Here is a 16,548-nt window from a genome sequence, read left to right on the forward strand (position 1 = left end):
AAACTGAGTGCTTTTAAAAAAAAGATTGCTTTTCTAAACCATGTGGATATCCCCAAAATCAAGTGGTCAAAAAATGTACTCCTATATTCATATCTGCAAGATCTGATGAAATATTTCTACTAAGATGGGAAACCTAAAATTAAAAAGAGCTCAACATTTATAAAATCTTTTCTTAATTGTGTTGAGTGAATGATTAGAAAAAAATGTTAACAGATGAGTGGAATAATGTAAAGATGGCAAAAGAGGAACTTTCATGTGCGCATTTCTCATGTATTTTGTTATAGCACTCAAACGTCCAATATAAAATAGCTTAAAACTTGTTTGTACTTTAATTCCAATTTTCCTTATATCTAAATTGGTAACATTTTCTTTAAGTACTTTTTTATTTTTTGAACAAGGGCTTTCTAAAGTAAACATGGACATTTGCTCATTTTCTTTTCAGAGCATTACCCAAAGTCAGCCCGTGGCAATAATCTAAAAAAGCAACAAAGCATTTTTTTAATAGTTACCTTTCTTATCCGATGTCTACTAAACTTCTAAAGGAACACTTACAATTTTTTTCTGATCCTAAATGCTTTTACATTAGCTTCAGTTATGTAAAACAATTTTAGGCTTATTCTTTAAGCCTAGAGGACTGTCAGGCGAATATTCACCATCACATAAGTGTCCTAGGTATTAAACACTAAATAGTTGTTTACATCTCTAGAGAAAAGTGCACCGATCAGTGAGAGTTGGCTCCATGAACTCTTCTTTTTAGGATAGCAGCTATTCAAAATTCTAAACCCTTTATACTTAAAAAAAAATTATTCTGTGTGTCATTTTGAGATACTTCTGGGAGACTGGGAGATCATGGCAGTGAAGTATTCATTATAATTCCATGTACAATCACTTAAACTATTGCCCCACCCCCACCCCCAGCCAATGCTACCTCTAAAGGGGATGTTTCAGAAATGAGTTTTCTGGGGATAGCACAAAGATTGATGGTGCCACTGGTGTTTGTGGGGTGGAGGCCAGGGAAGTTTGATGTCTTGTAGTGTGGGACAGTCTCACATGACGAGACAGTTCAGCATCCTGTATGACTTCTGAATATCCACTTATGCAGTAGAAAAATCTGTTTATTATCTGAAACTAGAAACTGACTTTTTATATATAAACACAAAGTAGATTTTTGCCCAGCTTTAAAATTCACTGCAGTTTCCAAATATGCAACTAAAATGTAAATCAACTTTGGACATTTGTTTTGTTTGGAACTTTACTAGCACAATTCACCATTTTGGGGGGAAAGTCTTATCAATGGAAATACTCCTCATGTTTGAGTCCCAACAGTCTACATTGTTGCTGCCTTTGTGTAGTGATTACGCACACCACACCCCGCCCCCCAACACCCCTACTGATCAGCCCACTTCATTATGTCTTCTGGTGTAATTGCGCCCAAGCATTTACACACTGAAATACAAATAAATTAGAAATTCCTTTCATTTCTAATGTTACAAATGTTATCATTATATATTTTAATTATGTGTGGAGACATTTATGAATTTCACTTCAGGATAAAAGGGATATATTTTTTATAAAAAGGAAGTAATGGGTTTGGTAGGGTGAGATTTACTTACACGTCAGCTGTAATACAAGAATGCAACTTGCATAGAAAAAAAATTAAATAGCCAAAGATGACAAACGTCTGTTTCCAATACACTAGTGAAGTAAAACTCAACATTGTTTAATCAAATGGAAAGAAAAACCTGTCCAATGCTTAACTTTTGCACTGGAACTCCTGAATGTCACACCGTGTTCTGATGAAACAACATGAACTAAACGTCAGACGGCTGTGCAGAGGACCTAGTGTCATCCCAGGATGGGTAGGATCAGCGCCGCTTTGTCCCAGTCCCTCCTCCTCTTCTACCCTGAGATGCTGATGTGCAGTAGAAACAGAGCTTGTTAGGTGGTGGGCCTGTGGTCTTGCTGTGTGGAAATCAACTTACTACCACCATCCTCCACATTTCATTTATATACTGTCATACTGACCAAAATAACTCAACATTCTTACTGTCCCTCTCTTCACTGCAAAGCAAATATTTGGTTCACAATTTATAGATACAACCTTTGAAAAAGGTCAAGGAGCTGCTAAAATAGTTTATTGCGTGAGAAACACAAATGGTCAAATGTATTTGTTTATTGTAATTAATTCTTTAAGTAGACTGAAAAGATATGGCAAAAATTTACAAGAAATCTGATTAATAAATAGTAGTCAAATGAATGCAGACAGAATTCTAATTTTTACTTTAATTATTACATTTTTAACATTCTTTTATGTATCCACCTTCTTCCTTAGATTTAGAAAGACTCAGACTGGCAAACTCTGAAACTGTAGGAGTGAATGGTTAAGATTTTAGTTTTTTAAATGCATAGCAGTAGCCTCTATTATAGAAAAATTCAAAATGGACTTGCAGTCCATAAATTGTTCCAAGATAACCTCAACTGAATGTGAATCAGTTTGATAAAATTTAAGTATTTTTTCAAACTTATGTTTCCAGGTAATAAAGTTTTATTATTATCAGTGAAAGAGTATATGAATATTTTTAAAAAGTAAACAAAAGCATTTACTTGACAAATTAGTTTATTAATAACTCTACGGCTGTGCATAAAATTGCAATAATGATCATTCAAATGAGGTAAACAGAATAAGCCATTTATTAGAACACTGTGTGATAAAATAAACTTTTTCACCCAATACTACAATGGTAAACATTTTCCCCTCATTAACATTCCACCTAAAACAGTTAAATTACAACCCAATCGGACCAGAACTTGAAAATACTCCTCATTTACTATTCAATGATTGAATGGTGAGGCGAATGCAGATCTGTTTTCTTGATAAGTCAAAGGTAGAAGATGATAACCTAAGAGACAACAGAAACCCCACACACTCAAAGGTTAAATTTTATTCACTGGTCCAAACTTAAAATTCTCATTGTATCAAAAAAGGTTTCATGAATCATCCCCTTCCCTGCCAAAAATAAATATCAGGAACAGATTAAGGATAAGAATTGAGTTTTAAACTGCACTTTATTTGTTAGTATAAGGTTGTCATTTTTTAAACTGAACCACCATAAGCATGCAAAAAGTTCTGTTCTGAACAGAACTGCTTCCACAGCCCCTTGGATATGAGTACATAGATTATAAAGGTCGTTCAATTTTTAGTCCTCTCCTTTTTAGCACTTCTAAGCAGTGTGTGAGACACATACCACAGAGGTAGGAAAGACCATCTTTAATAAATTATCTTCTTAATTGTAGAGAATTTCTGAAAATAAAACTGAAAAAGGCTAAACCATGCCTTTGATGAGTCCTAGAAGACCACAGATCCATCTCCTCCTAATCGAAGAATTAGTCCCCTGGAGAGTTCCAGCCTTTGTAGGGCACTTGATAGCAAGAACCCCCAGGTCTCTGAACAACTGCACGAAGAGAACCTTCCACCGCTCTCACTTGCCGATTCTCTGGACCACCCAGTCCTGCTGGCAGAGAGGGCAGCGATTGTTCTGTTTCACCCACAGGGACATGCAACAGTTGTGGAAGGAATGGTTACATTCTCCCCAGACCACTGAAAGAAGGAAAAAGAGTATTTGACATTACACATTTCAACGTAAATGGCTGAACTCAAAATTCTAGCTTACTATTATGTAATAATTATGGTTCATAATCTTGAATAAAGATGGTTAATTAGTCAAAATAATTTTTTCTTGCTTTAAAGAAATAGAAACTTACATTTGTAAATTACACTTAAGAAATGAGATAAGGCACTGTGGGAACTTTCCAGCACTGTTTAGAATCTGTGGGTGATGTGGTGGCCCCGAGTTCTTACATAGTTCCACATGCTGCCTTTCTTAAGTTAGGAGATTAAAAGACTTGAGTCTTCCTTTGATCCCAGACCATCTCAGTCACGCAATAACCTTGGAGACCTTTTAGGGTTTATTTTATTGAAAAACATCCTCCTGATTTTTATTTACCAAGATAATGACTTTTAAATGTTTTCAGCTCATAATAGGCTATTATATAAATAGATGACATGCTTCTAAACATTATTAGTTGTACATCTACTGAGTTGTTTTCTAGAAGTGCTGATGAACTGTGTTAAGTCATCCATAAGCAGTGTAATTGTACATGTGACAAGCAGAATGGAACTTTCAAAGTGGCTGGCTTTGAAAGAGAGGTCTCACTCAAGAGAAGAGGGGTCTCTCTGTGATCAAAGAAAGCTGGTCTATAGCTCACAATTCCCAAATTAATATTTTTTTAAAACAAACAGCAAGAAAGAAAAATTTTAAACCAAGGGAAATCACCCACAATCTGGAATACAATCTCAAACATGGGCTTCATTTGTCCCTTACTTGACCAACTGAGCTTTAAGAGAACAACGATAGAAATAGGGGAAAAGAAAAAAAAAGAAAGAAAAAAGGAAAAAAACACCCTTCTTATGAAAATTGGCTGTGGGGGTAGGAAGCAATGGGGGCTCATTTTAAATCTTCCTGGAGGAAGAAACAGGATTTGATCAAAACTACATAAATCATTAAGAAGCTGTATGTAAACCACACAAGTACAAAGTTACCCTTTTATTCCAGGAAAACCTTTAAACACTTTTATATAGTAATCTAGAGCTGATGACCTCAAGAACTAGGACATAAAAACCTTTGAATTGCTTAAAATATTTACCTTAAGACAACTTTTATAGTCCAGCCTGTAAGTAAACTTTAATAGATTTCTATCTGTAAACTACATTCCAAGAAAAAACTTGCAATTTAGTATTGTTTCTACTTTAGTACAAAAATTAAATACTGGATCATAGAAGGGTATTGAACATTGAAATGCTTTGTTAGAATAGTCTTAACTGATGAAAAACTGACCTGTAACATACTCAAAATTTAAAGAATGTTCTGGCAAATTCCTTATTTTATAATTTTCTTAAGACTTATTTCCTTCTTTGATTATCAGAATGTTTACCACACCTATGTCTAGAATATATAACCAATTCTTCTTACAAGTAATTAAAGGACTTGGAGATTAACTCCATTAAAGCCTTTTGACAACCAATACATTTTATATTAATAATGGATCACTGCTTTACATTTATTTTTGTGTATTGATAAAGTCAATCTTAATTGCAAATGCAAACATCCCCACTGAGAGAAAGCCTTTAGTTGAAAAAGCAAGAGAACAAAATTACAACATACCAACACAATCCTCTTGTTTGTTTTCAGCTTGACATCTAAGACAGGCATCTAAAAGTAAACAAATAGCAATTCTCATTTTGATGCTCAGAATGCAATTTTTAAAGCCCATACACTTCAAAGTCAAACAAAGGCCCAAAGGGTTAGAGATGTAGATGAAAAGACTCATACTATTAATTTCTCATCCGAACATAACTGCTCAAAGATAAATAAAGTATCAGGCACTCTACTAATTTACTTATGACCAGAAGCCAATTTCACAAAGGTTACTGACCCTGTATTTTTATATCCTTGGATGAAAAGATGGCCTGACAGTGGATGTTACCACCAGAGAAAAATTCGCTATACTCCATTGTATCAGAAGTTGTTACAAGCTCACTGGGCATGTTCACACAGGTCAACCTTATGGGTAGTTTATTTTCAAGACACTCTTTTAAATAAGCCATGCATATATACTGGTGTTTGCTTATACATACATACAACCTCTATAAGGATACCAAAAAACTAATAATAAAATTTACCCAGGAGGGGATGAAATGGAAAGGAGTATACTTTCTCAGATTTTTAAATTATGTGACTGTATAATCTACATAAAAATTAAATGTAAGAAACTCTAAACACTAGGTTCTCTCTCTCTTTCTTATTTTCAGGAAATGCTCCCTTTACAAATAAGTCTGAGCTCAAAGCATTTACCCAACAACGGTAAAGTACTTTAATAAACTACTTGGGAGTTAACAGTAGGAATGGGAACCAAAAGGGTATACTGGAAGTTTTCAAAATTCAATCTATACTACTATTTGTTTGATGAAGGAGGTAATACAGAATATTTTAGGAACCAATGAAATAGATTCATTCACTTGCTGGAAGGAGTCAAAGCTGGGTAAAAGGAAGTTCAAACTAACAGAAAAAAGAAGTTTTTAACATAAATTGGAGAAAAATAATTCTGTAAAAATAGAAATGGTGGAGTTGAAGCCTGCTTCTCTTCTTACACTGGATTGTGCACAGGCATTTGTTTGCTCCTCTCTGCATGCTCTCACCCTTAAAAAAAACACACCACCCTGGCCTCTTCAGTGTGGATTAAAAACAACCACTGCCTCCTGAGGCTTTCTTCAATTCCACAATTACTGAATATCTACTCTGTGCAGAGTTATGCACTGGGGACACCAAAATGACTGAGTCTGGGTCCCTGGTCCCAAGAGCAAACGGGGAGGGAGACAGGCAAACTACTAACAATCATAAGGATGATGATGTAAGCGTGAAGACATGGCTCTGGTTCTGGGCAATCACAGAATTAGAGTTCATGGAGCCCAGCTGCCTCTTTTACAAATTAGAAACACAAGGCTCCAAAAGGTTATGTCAAATGTCCAAGCTAACATGCAGCTGTGGACGGCTACGCCGGCTCTCTATCACACGACAGTTCAGCCAACTTACTCCCCTCCCCGCGTCCTCATCAGTGCTTGCTCGCCATCTGCTCCTTTCAGAATGAAGGGAGAAGAGTGAGCTGACAGGCAAATCTTAGATCAAGAAGTCATAACAAATTATGTAAGTGTATGAGATGAGTTTCAAATATTGAGGAAATGGGATTACATGGGCTCTTTGTAGAATCTAGAAATCTCTGAATTATGCTCATATCTTTTAGATTCATTATCAAAAACTGACCTAAATGGATAAAAAATCCCTAAAGTTTCATATAAAAGAAAACATTTTCTTTTAATGATGTTCCAATTATCTACAACAGCATATTTCTAAGGAGTACAATAATAGTAATATCTTTTAGAATGATGCTAGGGTATGGACTGGGAAGTCTAAAAAACAAACTTCCTTCTGCTGTCACCTGACCACTAAGTGGATTTTAACACCTCATAAACAAAATACAGAGGTCTAGTTCAGAATACTTTCCTGAACCAAAGTACAGCTGTTGTAAATCTGCAACATTAATCCACAGTAGAAGAATACTTGCTATAATTAGAAAGTTAATGTGAATGTGTCATTTATAGCCCATACTTTGACTTACTTGAAATAGCCCAGTAAGGTTTATTTGTTTCAAAATCTCAATCATTATTTTAAATTCTGCATTTCTACTTACTATTTAAAAATTTTTATTTGGGGAGAAAGAAAAAATGCCCTTTTAGGAATTTTTTTTTTTTTAACTAAGGGAAATCTAGGGGATAAAATTTTTTAACAGTTTGTTTTACAAAAGAACAGAAGTTGCCACTCAAACTAGAAACTATGATCCTAGCTTTTAAGCAAGGGGTAGGGTAAGGGGACTGTATAGCAAGCCAATAAAGTTAGGTACTTTTAAAGCCTAATCTGCAAATAAGTGCAGTCATGCCTTATAAGTTGGCCATGTCTGAAATCAAATTCTTTTAAGAGTGAAAAATAAAAAATATTTGAATCCCATTGTTATAAATTCTCTTTAAAATAAGTCCTTATGAATGAAAAGAGCATACTACAGAGAGGGTAAATTAAGAAATCTCTTGATTCTGGCAGGTTTGCATTTTCATTCTTCAAGAAGGGAGAGCAATTTTTAAGTTATTTTTTCCAATTCTCTCACTTTTCAGTGCCAGACGTAAAGTTTTCAAACTATATAAACCTCAGTGTTCTCTAACTACCCTCAAGAACAACATTTGAGATGCTGAGAGTAGTTTTAAATGCCCTATTTAAAAACATAATGTACATTTAAACAGCACTTCTTTTCCAAGGTGGTCTGAGATCTTAAGACAGAAACCATATAAAACATAATGGGATGAAGCTGTTCTGAAAAGTTTCACTTGGTCCAATATTTTTATTAAAATAAAAAATCATAGAAGTAAGACTTATTTATTTGTAAAAGAGGGTTCTTCAGAAAGGTCTGACTTCAGGGCACTATCTTTTCCAGGAAATGGCATCTATGACATGGAGAGGCCAGGAAGGAGATGAAGTTTTATGTTTCACAATCAAGGGTTTACATTCTTCCCCTTCAAGCCGAGCGACTGCCACCTGACCAGTCTTGAATCATCCAGATTTAAAAGCCAGCAGAACAACAGTAGCTAATCCAGAAAGGACACTGCTAGGAACACTTCTTCCCTGCACCTCTCCAGAGCACGACTAAGGGCCGTTTTGGTGGACGATGATTCCAGAGCATCACCAGAACCATCACAGTGACCCGCTGACTCAGGGTCTTGACCCTGACCTCCCTGCTGTTTGCTTTTAGAAAAGGGTGCCGGGGCTGGTCACACAAACCGAAGTGGTTCCTCCCCGCTCCCATCAAATCTACTTTTATTATCTTGTTCGCACCCATTACTACTTGAAATTTCCTTGGTTAACTGCCCTGCTTACCACCCGTTTCTCTCCCCAAAATAACAGTCTCCGGCGCTGGACGCCTGCTAAAAGACCCCAGGGCCCCAAGGCGGCGGCCGCAGCCCTCCAACCAGCTGCAACACCGGCGTAACCGCCGGTTCCCCAGGCGCCGAGGCAGGGCAACCCCGCCCCGACTCGCCCGGGAACAGTCTCTCCGAGGCTTGGTCCGTTCCCCAAGCCCGGAGCCGGGCCCTCGGAGGCCGCAGCGCGGCCGGGGCCTCGCGTGCAGCGCTTACCCATCACCTGGACCCTGCAGATGGCGCATGTATCGCACTCCACGTCCCAGCTCCACATGGCCACCGCGTTCCACTTCTTGAGAGAGAACATTTTGTCTCCCCCCGACTTGGATCCTGAGCTCCCGGAGTGAGAGGACAGGGCGCACGGCTCCTCGCCGTCTTCCACGTCGGCCATGGCGGCGGCGCGGGGCCGGCGGCGGAGACGTTGGGTCGCGGGAGGCGGGCGGCTATGGCGGCTATGGCGGCTCCGTGGGGCCGTCTGACGTGCCACAGCGCCGCCCGCAGGCCGCGGGCCATCGCAGGGCCTACGACGGGGGCCGCCGGCGATTGGCTGACGCGGCCCAGTGACGTCACCTTACGCCCGCGCCCTCTGCATCCCGGCCTCCCCGCGCCCTCGCGCCCCCCTCAACCCCGCGCCTCCGGGGTTGGCCAAGCACGAGGGCCGAGGCCTCGGGGTCCACTCCATGACGAGGGCTGGGCGCCTTTCGGTGCGAGGCTATACTGTGCAGGAAGCACGTGTCCTGCTTTATGCCTTTGTGACACTTACTACTCTCGAAGTTGTCTTGATATTTGTTTGCCTCATTCCTCCCAAATGTAAACGCCGTCGGAGCAGGGACCCTGTGTGATTTGTCCTTGGTATGTAAAAATGCCCGGCCTCAGGAGGGGCAGTTACTTGTTGAGTGAATGAATGACTTTGGGACCTTATAGAAGTCTGGTTCAGAGGTTCTCAAAAGTTTTTGGTCTCAGGACCCCTTTACACTTAAAGATTATTAAGACATTTTGTTTTCGAAGGATGGAGATATATATATGTATATATATATGAAATATGTGTGTGTACATATATACATACACACATGTATTTACTTTTTAAGAAAACTGGAAAAAATTTAAATGTATTAATTAACTTAAAAATAACTGATAAACTCATTCATTACAAGTTATTAGAACAAAGCTATCACATACTGTGTAGGTTCTGTAAAACTCCACAGTACACTCACGAGAGAGTGAAAAGCTGTGAATGTTGTTATGCAAATAGTTTTGACCTTGTCCGTCCCCTGAAAAGTTACCGGGAACCCTGGGGACCACAGTCTGAGAACTCTGATATAGTTTAACCTCCTTGTATATGTAGGAGTAATGAGGTCCAGAAAAGTGAGTAACTTAAAGAGCCCACTGCTGGTCGGTAAAGGTGACAGTTTTGAAACCCAAGTTCTGTTGCTAGCCTAGGGTCATATTATTTTTTCCCAAGCAAAGCAGACAACATCTCCATTTAAAAGATAAGAAAGCTGAGGCACAGAGAGCCTAAGAAGATGGCTGGTTACCACTACCACCTAGTGGTGGACACCTGCTGTGTCAGATTTGGGGTTCAAAGCCTCGCACCTCTTCTTACTGGGCCTCCTCATCCCCTTATATTCCTGGTGTCTGGCCTTGTGCCTGGATCAGGGCTAACCAAACTCCAGAAATCTGGCAGGGGAGCCAAGTATGCATACATACGTAAAATATAAATGTGGACACGGGGTCACATTTGGCTAGATGCTAATGTGTGCTGTTTGTTGAGTGGTGTGTTAAGTGCTGTGAGGGACAGAAACATTCCTCAGGACTGATGTAGTGAGGAAAAGCCTCATGGAAGAGGTGAAGTTTGAACTGGGGGAGATGGGAGGTCTTGGAGGCCAGGAAGTGGGTGGAGATATCTTGCTGTAGAGGTCTTAAGTCTTTTTTTTTCTTTTTTCTGTTTTTCTTGTTTAGCGGTTCTAAGTGAAATAACTGAAATGACTCCATTCTAATGTCAACAATAATACCAGCCACTAATATTTACTTTTGAAAACGTACTGTGAAACAGGTCTTGTCCTAAAATGCTTGACATGTGTCACCTTATCCAGTGCTCACCAAATGAGATAGGTGCTGTTCTTACCTGTATCCTACATAAGGAGAAACTGAGGCATAGTAAGGTTAACTGACTTGCCCAAGGTCACATGGAAAGCAGCAGGCTGCCACAGAGAATTCTGGTTCATCTAATTGCCCAGTCCATGCCTTTCATCCCTGTACCATATTCAACTTAACTAATCCAATTTATCATCCATGAATTGATCAGCGACACCTCTTCCATTTCCCATGGAGCTGTCTGAAATCTTAGTAAAGGTAGGGAGTCGAGTCATCAGAAGTTTGTTCATTTGGGGAAGATCCCCATTTTTAGGGATGCTATCTTTTAGAAAGTGGTTATTTCCCCAAATTCCTGTTGTTCCCAACTATAGATAATTTGGGAAAGAAGATTCTTTCTCTCTTAGATAAAGATCATGACTTTTTTCAAATTAAAAATTTCACATGCACAAGAGAAGAAGCCCCAGAGAAGGACCCCACTGATTTTTACTAAGGCCTACTTGTGAAATCCGCATTTTAGAAAATGACAAGCCTGATAGGACTAGTAGTACTTTGAACTTTCATAAAATAGTCTTAATCAAATTTTAGAACTTGAAAGGGGCTTGGTTACAGTGAAAAGTATTATCATAGAACAATGAATATCTTTCCAGGCATGTCTGGCTGGCCATGGAAGTAGATAGAATCCATATGGAGATATGGCATCCATATTCAGTTTTTAGCCTGTGAAAAGATGAACAGGAAATCATAAATAGAAAAAAAGAAAAAGAAGTTCAGCTTCATATGATAGAGAGTAAGCATGTGTAAATCATAACCCCCTAAGAGGCAGTACAGCTTTATAAAGAGTTGAGGTAGGTAAATTCACCATCTTAGATCCATAGATAGGCTAACCAGAACCAGGGTGTGTGTGTGTGTTGGGGTTGCGGTGCGGAGGTGTGAGGAGAGAAGGTATGGTTTCCACTAATGTTTGCGAGAACTATCTTGTTCTCTGTGGTCTTTTGGTACAATCACCATCCATGAGAATGGAATGATGCTTTAGGGGAATGTTACCCAGATCTGAATGCTGGTGATCTTATCAAGTGCGAAATGTGTCAGTCAAGGCACCACTGACCCCAGCCTAGTGCCCAGGCTCCAAACAGCGCCCCCTGGTGGCTACTACTCACCAGCACAGGTATCTAACAGCATACTTTTTTCCTTCTTTTTACGAGTAATACTAGATTTCTTGCTGTTTTCCCAAATAGATCTGAAGGTGTCTGAAGAGATCTGGGGAGTGACTGTAATTTTTAAGACTGGCAGTTTACCTGAGGGGAGAAGAACATAATAGTAAGTGGGTAGGATATCTCACAATTCCATTTGATGGACTGGGCCTTGGCCTTCTGAGTGGGGCATTCTCTCATATTCTTATTAACTGAGCAACTTTCCTTTCACCTAATACCCTTTCCTTACATCTTCTTGATGTGAGTGGTCATAATAATTTATTTCTGTAATAACTTCCTATACTAGTCCTTTCTTTTCTGTTCCCACTGTCATATCTTTTACCTGGATGGTTGCAGTAGCCTTCTAAATGGTCTTCCTAACCGTAGACCTCCTCAGTCTCAAATCTGTCCTGGACCCTGCTTCCAGATTAATCATCTGAAAGCAAAATTCTGATCTTGTCATTCATCACCTCTCATTACGTTATCGGCTCTCCATCTTTAAGTCTAGTGAGTGAACTGAGTCCTGTGAGCTGCTTTAGAAAATTAATTGAACCCAAGGAGGCGGTCGTGGGAGACTCTGATTTACAGCCAGTTGGTCAGAAGTACAGGTAACAACCTGGATTTGAATTGAGGTTGAAACATGAAAATGGTTGTAAGGATGTGGGATAGAATCAAGCTGGGCACAATAAAGGGTGGTGGAGGCTGACAGAGTTGGAGGTATGACAGTACAGTTTATAATTTCAGGACTTGGAAAGGGCCAGAATATGGGTCACTGAGGGTCTGGGTGGTACACATATGCTTGGAAGAGAAGCAAAGTTAGTATCCTAGTTGGATATTGTCTTCCAGTGAGCAGTGCTTATTGGTACTTGGTGTGTTAGAGGGTCCTTCCATCCCATGGCTCCTCACGGAAAATCAAGGTGGGGGGTTTGCTCTGGTTGGTCCATAATAAAATCTAAGGTAATCATCTCCCAGGGTCCTTCCTAGATTGGGAAGTTGTGCAGTAGCTGCTCATGTTTCCTGAGTCTACTTTTGGCCCAGGTGTGTGTCTTCCATGTTCCCTTGGAGAGCAGCAGGTTATGTAGATGCAGGTCTACTAGCTGACTCAAGGGGACACACCAAATGTCTAATAAAGACCTTAGTGTCTCACCTGGGCCACTCTGGAGGGGCCGCTGGCTTCAAGGGCCTTTGACAAGGTCTAGGGTACAAAAAGACTGGCTGACCGACTCATCTATAGCAATCTAAAAGAGTTTGAGGCAGGGAACTATATTCAATACCTTGTAATAGCCTATAATGGAAAAGAATATGAAAAGGAATATATATATATGTGTAACTGAATCACTATGCTGTACACCAGAAATTAGCACAACATTGTAAATTAACTATACTTCAAAAAAATCCCCAAATAGTAAAAGAAAAATAATAGAATGGTTTGAGGCAAAGACAGCTAGATCCCTGCCCTGGTATCTTTTCTCCTCTTCTTCTTTGTTAAAAGGACTCTTTTTGTTTTTTTAAGGCAGCTATTTGCCCAGCTAAAAAAACTATTTTTCCAGTCTTCCTTGGCATAGGAGGTGGACATGTGACAAGCTTCTGACCAACTAGACATAAGCAGAACTATGCAGGGGATTCCTGAGATTTTGTCACACTGGTACCAGTACTTTCTCATTGTCCCTTCCTTCTGGTGTGGGATGGAAATGGGAGGCTACAGGCAAAGCAGCCACTTTGCAACCATGAGGATAAAAGCCACTTGCTAAGGTTGAAGGTGGAGAAAGAGAGAGGAAACTGGGACACGGATGACACAGTAAAGTGTCTGTTACCTGCCTACCCTTCCTCTACCTGATTAAGTCACTGTAGCTGGTTCTGTTACACAGGGCCAAACATTATCTGTAACTGATGCAGAATTTAATAGCAGATAGTATAAATCATGGTCAAGGAGAGAAACAAAGCTCAGAGTTTAAAAAGAAAAGAAAAAGAAATTAGATCCAAAGTAGAGGAGGGCAAGGTCTGCAATAGGAAAACAAGGTCCACAGTCTTGACCACTGAGAAGGTCAGGAGGAAGTGTGGGATGTGCGGCTCAGGCTGTGACAAGTGTCAGGGGCTGGAGACCACTTGATGGGCCATCAGTGTGGTGTGGGGCCCAGCCTGAGTCCTCGCAGTATTCCTGTGGCACCCAGACTCACAAAAGACTCATGTTCCCTGAACACCACACTTTTAATTATCCTCTTCACTTTTTTTCCTTATAAAGTTCTAGGTAGAATTCTTCAATGCCTCATAGTGTTGAGGCCTCTGATTCCTTAGCGGAAGCTGAGATAATTTAAGATTAGTGTTAGAAATTGAGATGAGTTACATGACAACGAATGGCATTGGTGAGAAAGCTATGCACTTTTCAATTCTCTAAAAATATTTCCATCAAAGTGATGTATACATACAGCTAAACAATGAAATAGGGCTAAAAATTTATAAGTTATAATTTATAACAGACCCTTACCCCTCATCTCAGCAGCCTCAGCGCTCTTCTCAAGGGACAAATGCTTTCAACTCATTCACCTGTTTTTCATGTTTATTGCCTTACTTCAAACTAAGTACTTGCTATATTACTTATTGACATTTCTATTTTAAATTTTACATATTGAATGTTGTTGCTTCCACTCACCAAACCTTCCAGTAGAGATATATTACAATTTTTAGTTAAATCAACACATTGTGTTCACTGGTATGATCATACACTTTTGTTTATTATGTTCCTTTTTCTTGTATAACTTTCTTTTTGCCTGAATTAATAATTGCCCTTTTTTTCTCATTTGCATAGTTTTCTATGTACCTATTTCCCCCAAGTTTCTTTCTCATATACCTCTCAGTATTTCTTTCAAAATATGTAAGCCTTTTCAGTGCTCCATTAGTTTAGTTTTTACCCTGGTATTCCTCCTATCCAGAGTCTTACGGTTTTCTGCTCCACTTTGGACTAGGTCTGACCCTCAACCACCATTTGGGACTCCCTTTTCTGTATTGGTTCTGCTGGTTGCTAGATTCTGTGTTCTTTGTCTTTGTGATTTATTCCCTCATTTTGCTCAAGCATGTTCTCCGGATGCTTCCTGAGAATAGAGGTACAGAGTTTGAGTCCTTGTGTGTGGAAAACATCGTTGGTCTGTCCTCATACTCGGTTAGGGGTTGGGAATGTGTAGTCTCATAGGGTTGTCATGGCAGTGCCCCTCGGCCTTCAGCTTTCCATAGAAAGTCTGAGGTCCTTCTGATTCTCAGTCCTTGGTATGCAATCTTTTTTTTCTTTTTGTATGTTTTTGGGATGTCCCCTTTATTCCTAGAGTTCTGAAATGCCATGATGATATACAGTTTATCTTGCACTGTGCTGAGCACTCAGGGGGCTCCTCTCTCAGTTGCACGCAGATTTATGTCCCTTGGTTCTGGGAACATTCTTGATTTGTTCCTTTGATAATCCCCTTTCCTCCCTTTTCTCTGTACTTTCTTTCTGAAACAATGAGTTAGATACCGGTGCTCTTAGACTGAACCTCTATCTCTTGTATTTTCTCACCAATTTTTCATCTCCATCTTTTGTTTTACTCATTAAAGATTTTCTTGACTTCATCTTTAGGCATTTGTTCTGAAATTTTTACCTTGGCTGTCATTTTTACTTTCTTGTTTTACAGATGCACTGTCTTCTGTTTCACTAAGGGTGTTATAACTAATTTCTTTTAAAATTTTCTGCATTGTCTCTGTATCTTCAGGGTTCCTTTTTTCTCTCTGTTTCAGGCTTGGTTTCCTGTGTTGGCAGATTGCCTCGTGTGTCTGTAGATTGTCAGCTTTCTGTTCACAGTGAAGCAGGAGACGTCCAGAGGCCGACGGGAAGCTCCTGTATATGCGACGGTAAGTTCCTTGCTTACCTGCTAGGCTTCTTTGAATAGTGAAGGGCTGGCCAGCCGTCAGCATCTTGAATTCCTTTCTCTGGGGCTATTCAGTTTCTCAAAGAATACCCCAGCCTTCTACCTGGCTATCAGTCTTCTGGAAGCAGGGCAGACACAGGAGGCTTGGATGATGGTAAAGTCTGAGTCCCAACTGTTTCATGTGCAGAATTTTCCTTGATCCTCCTCTTTGCAGCTTCTCACCTCACCCTCACTGCTGGGTGCCCTGGGTCTGCTGAAAGGCTCTGTTTAATTTTTCCACAGAAAACTCCCTAACTAGCCTCCCTGCTTCTGCCCTTGCTCCTCTCTAATCTGTTTTCTACATAGAGCTGGTAAGATGTGGGTCAGATTAGGTCACTTCTCTGCTTAAAATTCTCAAATGCCTTTCCATCTCAATAGAGTTAAAAACTAAAGTCCTCATAATTGTCGAGTAGTCCCCCTGCCCTCCATGCTTACTTCTCAGAATTTTTGTCATATTACTTTTGCGTTCCCTCTTACCCCATTCCAGCCATGCTGGCTGCCGGACTGGTGCTGGAACACCGGGTAGGCTCCTGCCTTACGGCCCCTGCACTTGCTGATCCATTTACCTGGAATGTGCGTCACCCAGATGTTTACATGGCTTGCTCCCTCCCTCCTTTGGGTCTTTACTCAAATATCCCTTCTCAGTACAGCTCTCCCTGGCAGCTCTAACTGAAATTGCAGCCCCCTGCCCCCGACATACACACATTATCTCCTTTTCTTGCTTTATTTTTTTCTTAAGTATAACCCCCATCTA

General features: G+C 39.8%; 2 protein-coding genes across 9 annotated transcripts in view; both read right to left on the bottom strand.

The window, feature by feature from the left end:
* Positions 1-2,599: 2,599 nt before the first annotated feature.
* On the bottom strand, positions 2,600-9,063 carry RNF7 (ring finger protein 7). 2 transcript variants are annotated; one of them, XM_010952264.3, is made up of 3 exons: positions 8,802-9,063; positions 5,223-5,270; positions 2,600-3,598 (listed from the first exon to the last, which is right to left on the bottom strand). In XM_010952264.3, exons 1-3 carry the CDS (start codon positions 8,967-8,969, stop codon positions 3,542-3,544), a joined length of 273 nt encoding a protein of 90 aa, XP_010950566.1. In that variant the 5' UTR covers positions 8,970-9,063; the 3' UTR covers positions 2,600-3,541. The 2 variants fall into 2 exon arrangements, with proteins under 2 accessions (XP_010950566.1, XP_010950564.1); XM_010952262.3 differs by having other exon boundaries at positions 8,795-9,060.
* Positions 9,064-10,943: 1,880 nt separating this feature from the next.
* The window catches only part of LOC105066826 (ribonuclease inhibitor), a 42,542-nt gene continuing 36,937 nt past the window's right edge, over positions 10,944-16,548 (bottom strand). For all 7 annotated transcript variants that reach the window (XM_045514706.2, XM_074370371.1, XM_045514705.2 and 4 more), the window contains 2 exons: positions 11,830-11,967; positions 10,944-11,389 (listed from right to left, as the gene is read on the bottom strand). In XM_045514706.2, the coding sequence (XP_045370662.1) occupies positions 11,385-11,389; positions 11,830-11,967 (143 nt within the window). In that variant the 3' untranslated portion in view covers positions 10,944-11,384. The remainder of the gene's footprint in view (positions 11,390-11,829; positions 11,968-16,548) is intronic.

This window comes from Camelus bactrianus, chromosome 1 (assembly GCF_048773025.1).
Source record: "Camelus bactrianus isolate YW-2024 breed Bactrian camel chromosome 1, ASM4877302v1, whole genome shotgun sequence".
NCBI lineage: Eukaryota > Metazoa > Chordata > Mammalia > Artiodactyla > Camelidae > Camelus > Camelus bactrianus.